Source organism: Macaca mulatta, chromosome 20, assembly GCF_049350105.2.
Source record: "Macaca mulatta isolate MMU2019108-1 chromosome 20, T2T-MMU8v2.0, whole genome shotgun sequence".
Taxonomy (NCBI): Eukaryota; Metazoa; Chordata; class Mammalia; order Primates; family Cercopithecidae; genus Macaca; species Macaca mulatta.
In genome coordinates this window covers 29,220,189-29,236,955 of record NC_133425.1, presented here as the reverse complement: position 1 = coordinate 29,236,955, position 16,767 = coordinate 29,220,189, and the positions used below count along the sequence as shown (strand labels likewise).

The following is a 16,767-nucleotide window of genomic DNA, read 5'->3' as shown; positions in this document are numbered from 1 at the left end:
TTTCTAGCAGCAAAAAAGGGCCAACTCCAGGTAAAGATGCCTAATTGACTTGTGATTCCTGTCAACTCTGTCATTGCCTTAATCATAGCACAATGCAAACACACAGCATATCCACCCTAATAATTCTAGGTTTCATTCCCGGATTATGGATTCCTGTAAATCTGTCCAAGCCTTGGGCCCTCGCTTTATATTTTGTAAAACTCCTTCTTACTCAGCTTACTCATCATGCTCGGAGAGCCTTAGGCATGATAATTTTTGCTATAGTCTCCTTAGTTACATTAATAACCTCTGTTGTGGTGTCCTCAGTAGTGCTGCACAGCTCCATTTAAACAGCTCAATATGTAGAAAATTGGACGCATATAGCCGACCAGGCATGGATGCTTCAAAATAAAATTAACACCGAGATACAAACAGAAGTGGCAATGTTAAAGACTCTGTTCTGTGGCTAGGAGAACAAGTACAAAGCTTGCAGTGGCAGCAGCAATTGCATTGTCATTTTAACCATACTCATATTTGTGTAACCAATTTGGAATACAATCAAAGTAAATATCCGTGGAACCTTGTAAAGGCCCATTTACAGGGAGCTTTTACATCCAATGTTACTTCTGATATAAATGATTTACAAAGTAGAATCCTTAACTTGAATAAGCAAACTCAAGAATTTCAGCCCTCTTTAAAATCTTGGGCAGAATTCCAGCAAGGTTTAGAGAGCCTTAATCCTTGGACCTACTTCAAACAGCACCTCAATGTCTTTTTTGTAATTATCAGAAAAATGTTATGTTTCTGTTTTTTGTTCATAGTCTGTAAAATCAGCTGGACCACCAGCTGGCAATTGAGAGCTGCACAGCCTGCAATTACCTTTATTCAATTAATGCAAAAACAGAAAGGGGGAGATGTTGGAGGCTGAAAGAATGAGGGTTGTGACCAACTCAGTATACCACTGGAGTCTATATGAGCAAACAGCAAACTGTTCTCATATATGTAGCATGTTGGCAAGCTGACAGCTATGTCTGCCACCAGAAGAAATGCTGAGGACAGTCACGCACCAGGTGAAGTGTTCCTTGTAGTTATCTATAGGAACATCTGGAGCCTGTTGTATAAAGAAAGCAATTATGTGAGCCTGTGATAAATCAAGCAGCTGACCAACCATTACCTCTTCCTCCCTGTTGATTCTACCTAATAAATATGAAGGGCTGTAGAAGCTCAGGGCCCTTATTCCCTAGAAGGAGGGAGCCCCCGACTCCTTCTTTAAAACAGATCCTTTTCTTTGTCTTCATTTCTGCATTCATCCTCCTTCATTCAGTCCCGAACCGACAGCCACATCTGTGGGTCATGCAGTGTCTAATTCTCCCAGAGAGTTCACCTGGTCCAGCACCAGCTGTCCCCACACAGGGGACAAGCTCTGCAGTCTCTGACTGCAACCACCTCTTCCACCTGAGGAGGGCGCTGTCCATGCGCATATGCGGATGTGTGCACAGATGTGGGTGCCAGTTTGCATTCCCCTTCCTTGTGGCGACCACCAGGCACATGCACTTGGGTGAACACTGCCACCACTGCCTACAGTGTGGCACTCCCCTTGCTGACTGGGAAACTTGCTCCAGCACCAGCTTATCCACACAGGAGAGAAGCCCTACTGGTGCTTTGACTGCGTGTGGCGCATGCACCAAAGAGGCTCCCTTGGCCATTCATAGGCACACACATACAGGTGAGAAGCCTCAGTCCTGCTCAGAGTGTGGCATCTGCTTCTCCTGCTTAAAAAAAGAAGAAAAAAATAAATAAAAGCTTGGCTTTTCCTTTTTTAGACGGAGTCTCGCTTTATCCCCTAGGCTGGTTTGCAATGGTGTGATCTCAGCTCACTGCAACCTCTGCCTCCCGGGTTCAAACAATTCTCCTGCCTCAGCCTCCCAAGTAGCTGGGATTACAGGCACGTGCCATCATGCCCGCCTAATTTTTTGTATTTAGTAGAGACAGGGTTTCACCATGTTAGTCAGACTGGTCTTGAATTCCTGACCTCAGATGATTCGCCCTCCTTGGCCTCCCAAAGTGCTGGGATTATAGGCACGAACCACCGTGTCTGGCCTGACTTTTCTTTTCTTTTCTTTTTTGAGACGGAGTTTCACTCTTGTTGCCCAGGCTGGAGTGCAATGGTGCAATCTCGGCTCACTGCAACCTCAGCCTCCCCGGTTCAAGCGATTCTCCTGCCTCAGTCTTCCAAGTAGCTGGGATTACAGGCATGCACCACCACTCCCAGCTAATTTTTTGTATTTAGTAGAGACAGGGTTTCACCATGTGGGTCAAGCTGGTCTTGAACTCCTGACCTCAGGTGATCCACCCGCCTTGGCCTCCTGAAGTGCTGGGATGGATTACCGGTGTGAGCCACCATGCCTGACCGGCCTGACTTTTCTTAACAGATTCACGTGGCCCAGTTTTGTTTGTTTGTTTTTGTTTATTTATTTATTTAAGCACAGAGGCTCACTCTCTTGACCACGCTGGAGCACAGTGGTGTAATAATCATAGTTCACTGCAGCCTTGAACTCCTGGAATCAAGCCATCCTCTCGCCTTAGCCTCCCAAAGGGCTGGGGCTACAGGCATGGGCCACCATGCCCACACACCTAGCCACAATTAGGAGGCTAAAGCCCCTGCCTTTTTTTTTTTTTTCTGAGACAGAGTCTCATTCTTTCGCCCAGGCTGGAGTGCAGTGGTGCAATCTTGGCTTACTGTAGCCTTGACCTCCCAGGTCTCAAGCGATCCTCCCACCTCAGCTTCCCAAGTAGCTGGGACTATAGGTGTCCAATACCATGCCTAGCTAGTTTTTGTATTTTTTTGTAGAGACAGGGTTTCGCCATGTTGCCCAGAGTCGTCTTGAACTCCTGGGCTCAAGCAATCCCCCCACCTCGGCCTCCCAAAGTGCTGGGATTATAGTCGTTAGCCACCACACCTAGCCTGTAACTGTAGTTTTTTTCCACCACCTCTGTTCAAACATCTCCTTCCTCTGAATATCTCACTGCTGCCTCCTCTTCCTCCTTCTTCTTCTTTCTTCTCCTTCCTTTTCTTTTCTTTTTTCTTTTTTGAGACTTAGTCTTACTCTGTCACCCAGACTGGAGTGCAGTAACACCATCTTGGATCACTGCAATCTCAGCCTTCCAGGTTCAAACAGTTCTCTTCAGCTGGGCTTGGTGGCTCATGCCTGTAATCCCAGCACTTTGGGAGGTCGAGGCAGGCAGATCACCCGAGGCCGGGAGTTTGAGACCAGCCTGACCAACATGGAGAAACCCCATCTCTACTAAAAATACAAAATTAGCCGGTGTGGTGGCACATGCCTGTAATCCCAGCTATTTGGGAGGCTGAGGCAGGAGAATCGTTTGAACCCGGGAGGCGGAGGTTTCGGTGAACCAAGATCACGCCATTGCACTCCAGCCTGGGGGACAAGAGCAAACCTCCACCTCAAAACAAAACAAAAAACAATTCTCATGCCTCAACATCCCAAGTAGCCGGGACTATAGGCATGTGCTACCATGCCCGGCTAATTTTTGTATTTTTAGTAGAGACAGGGTTTTGCCATGTTGGCCAGGCTGGTCTTGAACTCCTGGCCTCACGTGTGATCTACCTGCCTTGGCCCCCCAAACAACTGGGATTACAGGTGTGAGCCACTGCTCCTGGCCTCACTGTTTTCTTTTTTTTTTTTTTTTTTTTTTTTTGAGATGGAGTCTCGCTCTGTCACCCAGGCTGGAGTGCAGTGGCCGGATCTCAGCTCACTGCAAGCTCCGCCTCCCGGGTTTACGCCATTCTCCTGCCTCAGCCTCCCGAGTAGCTGGAACTACAGGCGCCCGCCACCTCGCCCGGCTAGTTTTTTGTATTTTTTAGTAGAGACGGGGTTTCACCGTGTTAACCAGGATGGTCTCGATCTCCCGACCTCGTGATCCGCCCGTCTTGGCCTCCCAAAGTGCTGGGATTACAGGCTTGAGCCACCGCGCCCGGCGGCCTCACTGTTTTCTAATTTTGTGACTTTTCCTGCCACATTGTCTTTATTCCTTGAAAGCTTTGAGGTTAGTGTTTTGCCCATAGTATGTGCTTTACAATATTGATTAAAGGGTTAAAGAGATAGATGTGCATGTCGCTAGCTAAGAGATGTGGCAAATGGTATATTCTCCTGCCCGCAGGACCCTTGGGGGTGGCATTGAGCTGGTGAAACTCTGCAGTATGACACATACACAGAAGTGGGGGCTAGGCCAGGCGTGGTGGCTCATGCCTGTAATCCAACACTTTAGGAGGCAGAGGCAGGTGGATCATGAGGTCAGGAGTTCGAGACCAGCCTGGCCAAGATGGTGAAACCCCATCTCTACTAAAAATACAAAAATTAGCCAGGCACGGTGGCGGGTGCCTGTAATCTCAGCTACTCGGGAGGCTGAGGCAGGAGAATCGCTTGAACCTGGGAGGCGGAGGTTGCAGTGAGCTGAGTTCACACCACTGCACTCTAGCCTGGGTGACAGAGCAAGACTCCGTCTCAAAAAAAAAAAAAAAAAAACAAGAAGTGGGGGCTAATGGGGTGGGTGCTGGCTTGTTCCATCAGCAATTTTCAGTTTAGTGCCTTTCACATACATGCTTGTATCATTCAGTTATGATTCATTGTGAATTTATATGCCTTACTAGACTGTAAGCTCCATTCAAAGCATGGCCTATGACTTATTTCTGTAGGCTCTCCCAGTTGCCTAGCACTATGCTTTGTAACCGAACAAATGTCACGTGAAAATAATATAGGGAGATTATGCAGAATATTGAACTTGAGAAGAAGAGCTCAGGTGGATTCCTGGTTTAGCAAGCAAATTAGGATACTGTGAAGGAAGGGTGCCTATCAGTGGTATGAATAAAGGCTCTGTCTGCCCCAGGATTAAATCTTTGTTCCTCCTTCTTACTAGCAGTATGGCCCTGGAAACTCATGGAATCCCTCTGAGATCATTTCTTCATTAGTAGAACCAGGATGATAACCATTGGTGCACAAAATGCTAGTAAAGAATTAATAGGCCGGGCGCGGTGGCTCAAGCCTGTAATCCCAGCACTTTGGGAGGCCGAGACGGGCGGATCACGAGGTCGGGAGATCGAGACCATCCTGGCTAACACGGTGAAACCCCGTCTCTACTAAAAAGTACAAAAAACTAGCCGGGCGAGGTGGCGGGCGCCTGTAGTCCCAGCTACTCGGGAGGCTGAGGCAGGAGAATGGCGTGAACCCGGGAGGCGGAGCTTGCAGTGAGCTGAGATCCGACCACTGCACTCCAGCCTGGGCGACAGAGTGAGACTCCGTCTCAAAAAAAAAAAAAAAAAAAATTTGGGTTGGGTGCGGTGGCTCATGCCTGTAATCCCAGCACTTTAGGAGAGGGAGGTGGGCAGATCACGAGGTCAGGAGATCGAGACCATCCTGGCTAACATGGTGAAACCCTGTCTCTACTAAAAAATACAAAAAATTAGCCGGGCATGGTGTTGGGCGCCTGTAGTCCCAGCTACTCAGGAGGCTGAGGCAGGAGAATGGCCTAAACCCGGGAGACAGAGCTTTCAGTGAGCTGAGATTGCACCACTGCACCCCAGCCTGGGAGACAGAGCGAGACTTCGGGAAAAAGAAAAAAAAAAAAAAAGGAGTAACTAATGGCCCCGGTGCTGTGGCTCATACCTGTAATCCCAGCACTTTGGGAGGACGAGGCAGGAGGATCACTTAGCCAAGGGGTTCGAGACCAGCCTGGGCAACGCAGGGAAACCCTGACTCAACAAATAATATAAAAAATTAGCCAGACGTGGTACTGCACAGCAGTAGTCCCAGTTACTCTGAAGGCCGAGGCGGGACGATTGTAGAGCCCAGGAGTCAGAGGCTGCAGTGAGCTGAGATTGCACTACTGCATTCCCTCCAGCCTGGGTGACAGAGTGAGACCTTATCTCAAAAAAATAAAAATAAGGCTAGGCACAGTGGCTCACGCCTATAATCCTAGCACTTCGTGGGGCCGAGGTGGGTGGATCACTTGAGGTCAGAAGTTCGAGACCAGCCTGGCTAACATGGTGAAACCCCATCTCTACTAAAAAATACGAATATTAGTCGGGCGTGGTGGAACGCACCTGTAATCTCAGTTACTCGGGAGGCTGAGGTAGAAGAATCGCTTGAACGTGGGAGGCGGAAGTTACAGTGAGCCGAGATTTTGCCGCTGCATTCCAGCCTGGGCGACAGAGCACGACTCTGTCTCAAAAATAAATAAATAAATAAAAATAAAAAAGAATAAAGATGAAATATGTAATATGCTGGGCATGGCGCCTGCCCCCAGGAAATGATAACAATAATTCCCTGCCCTAAAGGGCAAACAAAGAAGATATCCGTTCTCCAAAGTCAACGATGCTCTGAGAACGCCACTAAAAGGAACTCAGGATAATCTCAACTCTAGCTTGGCCAGAGTGGTTCCAACGCTCAAATCGTTCCCTCCTTCAGTGATTGGCTGAGCCTGCCAGAGTCGAACAGCGGAAAGCAGCCCCGGGGCCTCTTGCTGCCCCTAGGTCGGTGCAAGTGGCTTCACAGCTCCTTGTAGTCGCCTGACCCCAGTGGTCCAGCTTCCTGCCCTTATGCAACTCTTGGCTTCGTTCAAACGGACCGCCTTTGCCAGCACCCAGTCAGAACGCTCGATCTTCGGCTGTTGTCCAATGAACGCGCGTAATGGGGAGGGGAAAAAAGAGAGTGTGAAGCCCAATCGCAGCGCCATTACACTTGAGGGCAAAGAGGTTAGGAAGCCGGCATGGCGCTCCGGTCAATAAAATCGATAGCTGGAAGCTGCCTGTGTTCCAGGCAAAGGCGGTGCGGTAGCAGCGCCGCCATTTTCCCCGAAGGCATCTTCCGGTGCCTTTCACCCAAGTTCGGGCAGGAGTTTCCTGAATAACAGCAAAAGGTTTCCGTTAGCCCTGCGGGCGGCCGATTCCAATTCCCTCCGGGCCTCCCTGGCCACGCTCAGCCCTGGTGCGGCGGGGGCTCCTCGATCCCAGGGGCCGCCAGCGCCCGAGGGCCGAGGCCTGGACGGGGAAGGCCGTGGCGCCGGCTCCTCGGGTCCCATGGCGCCGCCTTCGGCTCCGCTCCGGGCGCAGGGACCAGGAGAGGCCAGACCCAGTCGGAAAAGGGGCAGGAGGCCGAGGGCTCTGAAGTTCGTGGACGTGGCCGTGTACTTCTCCCCGGAGGAGTGGGGCTGCCTGCGGCCCGCGCAGAGGGCCCTGTACCGGGACGTGATGCGGGAGACCTACGGCCACCTGGGCGCGCTCGGTGAGGCCGGCCCCATCCGCTGCCGCGGGGCGCGAAGGGATGCAGGAGCCGGGGCGGGGGGAGGCAGGGAGGCCACGGTCCTGGCAGGCGACCAGGTTGTCAGGGTAGGTGGTCAGGGGCTTAGCGGGAGGTGCCGTCGGGGAGACATTACTCGGCGTGATCTAGAAACTGGCCTTCTGATTTGTTCTCCTTCCCCAGGGTGCGCAGGTCCCAAACCAGCCCTCATCTCCTGGTTGGAACGAAACACTGATGACTGGGAACCGGCTGCTCTAGATCCGCAGGAGTACCCGAGAGGGCTGACAGTCCAGAGAAGTGAGTGCTAAATAACCACGCAGAGCCTGCAGCCCTCCTATAACGTTCTACCTCTAACGGCTCCGTCCACAGTTGTGGTTTGGCTAGGGGTGGGTGCCGCGTGTTTAGTGTATTCATCTTCCTAACCTCGGCGTCTTGTGTCTGGTGGTGTGGGGCCTGTCCACCACACAGAGATTCCCATGTCAGTCTGCAAGCTGCAGTTTTCCATTGTGTGAAGGAATCAGTGGGCTTCTTCGTCTTTTTTTTTTTTTGTAGAGACATTGTCTTGCTATGTTGCCCAGTTTGGTCTTGAACTTCTGGCCTCAAGCGATCCTCCTGTCTTGGCCTCCCAAAATGCTGGGGTTACTGGCGTGAGCCATTGCAGCCAGCCAGAATCAGTGAGCTTTTAACGGTGCTCCCCTCTGCCTCCTTTCCAAGATCTCTGCCTCTAGCCACCTTTGAATTGGACCAAAGAGATCCTAAACTTCTCAGAGTTTTCTGGGTTTTGGTTGAAGGGAGCTCATGGGGAACAGCTGCCTGGGATGCAGGATCCTCTTTCTGCTCTTACAGCAGGATGACCCTTATCAGCGAAGGAGATACTGCAGTCTCCCCAGAATCCAACAAGGCTCTGCTTAACCCCATTCAGGTAGAAGGGTCCCAGATCCACCCATAGTAGAATATGCAGCTGGAATTTCAGAGCCAGATTCTCCAAGATGAGGGATAGCTGTCTAAGATTCAGATCTGACCATGGTATTACCTTGCTTAAAAATGTTCAGTTAATTTTTGCCAAGGTTGTCAAATGGCCATTGGTTATATCTGAGTCATTTGGGGAACTTGGTAAAAATGCAGGTTCCAGGACCCCATCCCAGAGCTATTCATTCACTCGTGTGAATGTTTAGGAACTTGCAATTTTTTTTTTTTTTTTTTTTGAGACGGAGTCTTGCTCTGTTGCCCAGGCTGGAGTGCAGTGGCTGGATCTCAGCTCACTGCAAGCTCCGCCTCCCGGGTTTATGCCATTCTTCTGCCTCAGCCTCCTGAGTAGCTGGGACTACAGGCGCCCGCCACCTCGCCCGGCTAGTTTTTTTGTAGTTTTTTTTTTTTTTAGTAGAGACGGGGTTTCACCGTGTTAGCCAGGATAGTCTCGATCTCCTGACCTCGTGATCCTCCTGTCTCGGCCTCCCAAAGTGCTGGGATTACAGGCTTGAGCCACCGCGCCTGGCTGGAACTTGCAATTTTTAAATTAGCCTCATCTGATTCAGATGTGCATCTAGGTTTGAAAACCGGCGGGGCGCGGTGGCTCATGCCTGTAATCCCAGCACTTTGGGAGGCCAAGGCGGGTGGATCACTTGAGGTCCGGAGTTCAAGACCAGCCTGGCCAACATCGTGAAACCCCGTCTCTACTAAAAAATACAAAAATTAGCCGGGCGTGGTGGTGGGCGCCTGTAATCCCAGCTACTCAGGAGGCTGAGGCAGGGAGAATTGCTTGATCCCGGGAGGTGGAAGTTGCAGTGAGCCGAGATCACCCCACTGTACTCCAGCCTGGGTGACACAGCGAGACTCCATCTCGGGAAAAAAAAAAGAAAAGAAAACCACTGGGTAATTAGCTGGGCGTGGTGGCGGGCGCCTGTAGTCCCAGCTACTTGGGAGGCTGAGGCAGGAGAATCACTTGAACCTGTAGGCAGAGGTTACAGTGAGCTGAGATCGCACCACTGCACTCCAGCCGGGGTGACAAAGCAAGACTGTATCTCAAAAAAAAAAAGAAAAAGAAAAGAAAACCACTGGGTAAAATACAGTCCAAGGTCCTTAACAATGCTATCAGCAATGGTTTTCAAAGCGTGGTCTCAGACTAGAAGCAGCATTCCTTGGGAACTTGTTAGAAATGCAAATTCTGGGACCCTACCCCAGACCTGCTGGATCCAAAACGGGCACTAGGGCCTGGCAGACTGTTTCAGTAAATCTTCCAAATGATTCTGATCACAGTGAAGTTTGAGAACCATTGGCTTAGAGGGCCTTTTGACCCAGTCACTGCTAGCTCATACCTTACAGGTTTCCATGTCTTGCCTTACACTCTTCATTTTTGTGAGACGGAGTCTTGCTCTGTCGCCCAGGCAGGAGTGCAGTGGCACGATCTCAGCTCACTGCAACCTCTGCCTCCCAGGTTCAAGCAATTCTCCTGTCTCAGCCTCCCGAGTAGCTGGGACTATAGGTACCCACCACCATGCCTGGCTAATTTTTAGTAGAGACGGGGTTTCTCCATGTTGGTCAGGCTGGTCTCAAACTCCTGACCTCAGGTGATCCGCCTACCTTGGCCTTCCAAAGTGCTGAGATTGCAGGTGTAAGCCGCTGCGCCCGGCCTGTCTTGCTTTATTACAGTTTGTGTCTAAGAAGATCTTAGGGCCTGTGCACACTGTACACTGAGCCTTGGGACTTACGTTTCTTTTCTTTTTTTTTTTTGAGACGGAGTTTCGTTATTCTACCCAGGCTGGAGTGCAGTGGCGTGATCTTCGCTGATTGCAACCTTTGCCTTCCAGTTTGAAGCAATTATCTTGCCTTGGTCTCCCGAGTAGCTGGGATTACAGGCGCCTGCCACCATGCCGGGATAACTTTTGTATTTTTAGTAGAGATGGGGTTTCACCATGTTGGCCAGGCTGGTCTCGAACTCCTGACCTTGCAATCCACCCACCTTGGCCTCCCAAAGTGCTGGGATTATAGGCGTGAGCCGCCGCGCTTGGCCGGGACTTACATTTCTAACCCTGCATAATTTTAATTCTTTTTTATTTTTTGAGATGGAGTCTCGCTCTGTCGTGCAGGCTGGAGTGCAAAGGCAGGATCTCAGCTCACTGCAACCTCTGCCTCCCGGGATCAAGCAATTCTTCCACCTCAGCCTCCCGAGTAGCTGGGATTACAGGCACCCGCTATCGTGCCCAGCTAATTTTTGTATTTTTGTAGATACGGTGTTTCACCATGTTGGCCAGGCTGGTCTTGAACTCCTGACCTCAGGTGATCCACCTGCCTCGGCCTCCCAAAATGCAGGGATTACAGGCATGAGCCACTGCGCCCAGCCACATTTTTTAAAGAATCAGCTAAGTCGGCCGGGCGCGGTGGCTCAAGCCTGTAATCCCAGCACTTTGGGAGGCCGAGACGGGTGGATCACAAGGTCAGGAGATTGAGACCATCCTGGCTAACCCGGTGAAACCCCGTCTCTACTAAAAAATACAAAAAACTAGCCGGGCGAGGTGGCGGGCGCCTGTAGTCCCAGCTACTCGGGAGGCTGAGGCAGGAGAATGGCGTGAACCCGGGAGGCGGAGCTTGCAGTGAGCTGAGATCTGGCCACTGCACTCCAGCCTGGGTGACAGAGCGAGACCCCGTCTCAAAAAAAAAAAAAAAAAAAAAGAATTAGCTAAGTCAAATAAACTATGGCTCATCCACAATGGAATTCTGTGCAACTGTAAAATAGAAAAAAGATGTGCTGACATAAAATGATCTTTAGAATATATTAAGTGAAAAAATGAAGGCACAGTAAAGTGTGTATAAGGTGTGTATATGTTGTATTTTATATAAGAAAGTTGAGCTGGGCATGGTGGCTCATGCCTGTAATCCCAGCACTTTGGAAGATGGAGGTGGGCAGATAACCTGAGGTCAGGAATTTGAGACCAACCTGGCCAACATGGTGAAACCCCGTCTCTACTAAAAATACAAAAAATTAGCCGGGCATAGTGGTGTGTGCCTGTAATCTCAGCTACTTGGGAGGCTGAGGCAGGGAGAATCGCTTGAACCTGGGAGGCGGAGGTTTCAGTGAGCTGAGATCATGCCATTGCACTCCAGCCTGGGTGACAGAACGTGACTCTGTCTCAAAAAAAAAATAAATAAATAAAAATAAAAAGAAAGGTGGGGGAAGAGAACATATGCAGTAAAGCATGTGTATGCAATCTCTTATGAAAGAAAGATGGGGAAGATGACATTTGTATTGCATCAAAAAAATGGGAAGAAACTAATATGGTTTCTACAAGGTAGATGGGAAAAAGGTGGCAGCAAGACTTCTCTGTATTCTTTTATTAATATTTTGACTTTTTTGTTTTTTGAGATAGGGTCTTGCTCTGTTGCCCAGGCTGTAGTACACTGGTGCCATCATGGTTCACAGTAGCCTTGAACTCCTGGGCTCAAGTAATCCTCTACCTCAGCCTTCCAAGTAGCTGGGGCTACAGGCAGGCATGCATGCCACCATGCCAGGCTAATATTTGTATTTTTTGTAGAGATGGGGTTTCACGATGTTGCCCAGGCTGATCTTGAACTCCTGGCTTCAAGTGACCCTCTTGGCCTTGGGCTCCCAAAGTGCTGGGATTACAGGCATGAGCTACCATGTCTGGTTGATATGTTGACTTTTGAATGATGTAAGCTTACCTCTTAAAAATCATTCCCTTTTCTTTTTTTTTGAGTCGGAGTCTCGCTGTCTCACCTAGGCTGGAGTGCAGTGGCACGATCTCGGCTCACTGCAACCTCTACCTCCCCGGGTTCAAGCGATTCTCCTGCCTCAGACTCCTGGGTAGCTGGGATTACCGGTGCATGCCACCACGCCCGGCTAATTTTTGTATTTTTAGTAGAGATGGGGTTTCACCAGGTTGGTCAGGCTGCTCTCAGACTCCTGACCTTGTCATCTGCCCACCTCGGCCTCCCAAAGTGCTTGGATTACAAGTGTGATCCACCACGCTCGGCCTCAATTTCTAAAGTTAGCTTAATCTCCAAGAAATCTTCCTAGACGTCTCCAAGCTGGGTTAGAAGCTCCTGTAATGCACACCATATTTGCATGATAGTATGTCACACTTAGCTGTCTGTGGCACTAGGCATTGAGGCCAGGGGGTGAGTCTATTGGTCTTGTAACCTATAATGTAATTTACAACAGCAGGATCCCAGTATTTGTTAAATTAATTCTTCTGTATTCCTATAGAAAGCAGAACCAGAAAGAAGAATGGGGAAAAGGAAGTATTCCCGCCTAAGGAGGCACCCCGAAAGGGGAAGCGAGGCCGGAGGCCCAGTAAACCCCGACTGATTCCCAGGCAGACCTCTGGGGGCCCCATCTGCCCTGACTGCGGCTGTACCTTCCCTGATCATCAGGCCCTGGAGAGCCACAAGTGCGCCCAGAATCTAAAAAAGCCTTACCCTTGCCCAGACTGTGGGCGCCGCTTTTCCTATCCATCCCTGCTAGTCAGTCACCGGCGGGCACACTCCGGCGAGTGCCCCTATGTTTGTGACCAGTGTGGCAAACGTTTCTCCCAGCGCAAGAACCTCTCCCAGCACCAGGTCATCCATACAGGCGAGAAGCCCTACCACTGCCCTGACTGTGGTCGCTGTTTCCGGAGGAGCCGGTCCTTGGCCAATCACCGGACCACACACACAGGCGAAAAACCCCACCAGTGCCCTAGCTGCGGACGTCGCTTCGCCTACCCCTCCCTGCTAGCCATTCACCAGCGTACACACACGGGAGAGAAGCCCTATACCTGCCTCGAGTGCAACCGCCGCTTCCGCCAGCGCACCGCCCTCGTTATCCACCAGCGCATCCACACGGGCGAGAAGCCCTACCCGTGCCCGGACTGCGAGCGGCGCTTCTCCTCCTCCTCTCGCCTAGTCAGTCACCGGCGTGTGCACTCTGGGGAGCGTCCCTATGCCTGCGAGCACTGTGAGGCCCGCTTCTCCCAGCGCAGCACACTGCTCCAGCACCAGCTCTTGCACACGGGAGAGAAGCCCTACCCCTGCCCAGACTGTGGGCGTGCCTTCCGGCGGAGCGGCTCACTGGCCATCCATCGCAGCACGCACACTGAGGAGAAACTGCACGCCTGCGACGACTGTGGCCGGCGCTTTGCCTACCCCTCACTGCTGGCCAGCCACCGGCGCGTGCACTCGGGCGAGCGGCCCTATGCCTGCGACCTTTGCTCCAAGCGCTTTGCTCAGTGGAGCCACCTGGCCCAGCACCAGCTGCTGCACACGGGGGAGAAGCCTTTCCCCTGCCTCGAGTGTGGCCGGTGCTTCCGCCAGAGGTGGTCTCTGGCTGTCCACAAGTGTAGCCCCAAGGCCCCAAACTGTAGCCCTAGATCTGCTCTCGGGGGCTCCAGTCAGAGGGGCAATGCCCATTAGAAGGGGAAGGACTGCCTACGTTCATTTCATTTTATGGAAGGACCCAGAAAAGGGAAGGAGGAGCCCCAGGTCATACAGGGCAGAGTCAGAACTAAACCCAGGTCTCCTGCTGCACAGAGCTGAACTTTAGTATCTTGCACTGCACTGACTGCCTCCCTGTGCGTGTCTGGAACAGTCCCATTAGGAGAGGTGACATCATTTGGTTAAAGTTTTTCAAGCTACCCTATCCTTAAATAGTTTGTCTGGATATCAGGGCTAAAAGTTCTCCCCATCTATTTTAGGGGCTGTCTGCTTTTCTAGTCTGTGCACACAGGGATTACCTGTCATCTTGCATGCAATCAGGAGAATCTCATTTATAGGTGCAGGACCTTCCCCTACTCTGCCTCTTCCTCCATACTAGGTTGGAAAAGTCTGGTTTAGCCCACTTTTTACAACACTCCTGCCAAGTGGTCTCTACCCCTTGCTTGAAAATCTCCCTTGACAGGGAGCTCACTACCTCACAAGGCAGGTCATTTCATTGTGGGATCTATAGAAAGTTAAGTACCACATTCTCATCTGTAAACCTTGCCTATGACATGTTTAATACTTCTACTTGGCAGCCCTTCAGATAACTTAATCACAACAAATTTGCCCCCAAATTTTCAGGTTAAGTAGTATGAATTTGGTCATTCCTTAAAGACAGGGTTTCAATTTCCACACATGATCTCTGCAAACAGGCTCTGGGTTTTCAGTGTCCTTTTTGAAGGGTCATGTAAAAATAAGGTAGCACCCACAGTGCCACTACACCTTCTAGGGCTGGACTTGTTTCAGCAGCTTTGGTTGCACTGAATTTGGGGGAGCTGCACGGTACCAGCAGTTTATTGGGATGCAGATATATAAATGCCCTAAACTTAAAAAAAAAAAAAAGCTAAGTCTTCATCTTGTGTTTGGAAAATTGGTTCAAGCTGCGTATGAGACATAAGCGCAGTCAGCTCTGGGAGAAGGTTGGTCTTAAGGAAAAGCAGGGACCTGTGGTTTAGGAAATTCAAATGGGACTGGCTTGTGCTCTACCTGGCAGACCTGGATTGGCTTCAGGCGGCCAGTGCCTGGAAAAGCCTGGAGAATTGGGCCATACTCGACCCGGATTCTCATCAGGCACAGATGAATCACAGGCACATAATCGGCACAGAACTTCCATGAGGCCTCAGTCAGCATTTTTTCACAAAATGAGGTGAGGCCATTCAAGGAGGCTAGAAAGAGGGAATTGAACCCAGAGAGAAAGTCTATAGTCATCAAGTTGTGTCCATGCCAGCCTCCCTCCAGAGAGGTGGCAGCAATGTGTCTCAATCTGATCCACCTCCATGGCACCCGCCGGGTAGGTGCTTCATAAAGCTTTACCGCGTTAAATGTGAACAAGGCCTACCACTTTGCCTTGGGCAGCTGCACCAAATTAGAATTTCCAGATGTGACTCATATTCCAACAGCTGGAGTGGGTCATCCTTTACCCCTGTGGCGCCTTACTACAGCTCTCCTGATCTGGGCCCAAGCAGGGGAGCAGCTGGGGAACACAGCTTTATGTAATTACCTCTGTTCAATCTTTAGCAAGTTGCATTGTAACATTGTAACTATTTGTTTCTCCTTGGATGGTGAGCTGCCCCCAAGAAGGGGTCATATCAGATTGGGTCTCATTAAAATGTCTGATGAATGAATTCTGTTCCTCCTGGAATTACTTTTTACAAAATGTCAATCTAGTTCCTTGATTCAGTAGCAATTTTTGCTGTTCTGATGGGAGAGCCAGACTTTCAGACCAGGAGACCTGCCCTGCCCAGCAGAGCCCTGTTACCAGGTCTACCCAGCCCCCTGGTAGAGCCAGCTCTTTCCCCTATCCTTTGCCACCGGAACGCAAGGATTTCCTCAGCTAGGAATTGTATAACTTTCTTTGGGACTGGATGGTAATTCATAAAACTTGGGGCCAGGTGGAGCGGCTCACACCTGTAATCCCAGCACTTTGGGAGGCTGAGGCGGGCAGATCACCAGGTCAGGAGATCGAGACCGTCCTGGCTAACACGGTGAAACCCCATCTCTACTAAAAATACAAAAAATTAGCCGGGCGTGGTAGCGGGTGCCTGTAGTCCCAGCTACTCAGGAGGCTGAGGCAGGAGAATAGCGTGAACCTGGGAGGTGGAGCCTGCAGTGAGCTGAGATCACGCCACTGCAGTCCAGCCTGGGTGACAGAGCAAGCTCCATCTCAAAAAAAAACAAAAAAACAAAACAAAACTTGGGAGCCACTGGTGGCTAACTTCCATTATGTGGTCTGCGGAAAGCAGAGATGGGAGACAACTTCCTAGGTTCCCTGAAGCACTTCAATCCACCCGAGCTGGGATCCTGGCTCTTTATTCAGTGAGAGATCCTAGCATCCTTCCAATAACTTCCCCTTTCTGCTTAAGGTGGTTTGAGTTTCTGTTGTTTGCAATCAAAAGAATGAACAAATACATAGCCTCAGTCTGGATTAATCTCCCATCTGCCTCCATGCCTAGATATGAGCTGTGAAAAAAAACACTGCATTGCTGCTGACAGGGGCCACAATACCTTTCCTGACCTTCAACCTCAGTAGAACATTCAATATTACATCTTCCGGACTGGGCACAGTGGTTCATACCTGTAATCCCAGCACTTTGGGAGGCCAAGGCGGGAGGACTGACCTGGGAGTTCGAGACCAGCCCGGGCAACATAGCAAGACTTAAAAAACAACAACAATAACAGGACAACATTATGTCTTCCATATATATATAGAATTAAAGTTAGATATAAACTAATAGTTTATATACAAATGTATAAATATAAATAAACATAAATACTGTGGTAGTCCAGAGCACGACCACCCTATAGGCAGTGTGCCCAGAGTAGCATTCCATATATTCTTTTTTTTTTTTTTGAGATGGAGTCTCGCTCTGTCACCCAGGCTGGAATGCAGTGGCACAATCTCGGCTCACTACAACTTCCGCCTCCTGTGTTCAAGCGATTCTCCTGCCTCAGCCTCCCTGGTGGCTGGGACTACAGGTGTGTACCACCACGCCCGGCTAATTTT

General features: G+C 50.2%; 1 protein-coding gene and 1 long non-coding RNA gene across 2 annotated transcripts in view; both read left to right on the top strand.

Moving 5' to 3' along the window:
* Window positions 1-16,767, top strand: part of LOC144337990 (uncharacterized) — a 129,283-nt gene that overhangs the window by 69,671 nt on the left and 42,845 nt on the right. The window lies entirely within an intron of this gene.
* Window positions 6,728-15,388, top strand: ZNF689 (zinc finger protein 689). The gene is made up of 3 exons (XM_001111143.5): window positions 6,728-7,280; window positions 7,479-7,592; window positions 12,517-15,388. The coding sequence occupies exons 1-3, from the start codon at window positions 7,076-7,078 to the stop codon at window positions 13,698-13,700; spliced, it is 1,503 nt and encodes a 500-aa protein (XP_001111143.1). The 5' UTR covers window positions 6,728-7,075; the 3' UTR covers window positions 13,701-15,388.

Coding starts and splice junctions, on each gene's coding strand:
- ZNF689 (XM_001111143.5), top strand. CDS start 7,076: ATGGCGCCGCCTTCGGCTCCGCTCCGGGCGCAGGGACCAGGAGAGGCC. Junction 7,281..7,478: donor CGGCCACCTGGGCGCGCTCG/GTGAGGCCGGCC, acceptor CTCCTTCCCCAG/GGTGCGCAGGTCCCAAACCA. Junction 7,593..12,516: donor AGGGCTGACAGTCCAGAGAA/GTGAGTGCTAAA, acceptor GTATTCCTATAG/AAAGCAGAACCAGAAAGAAG.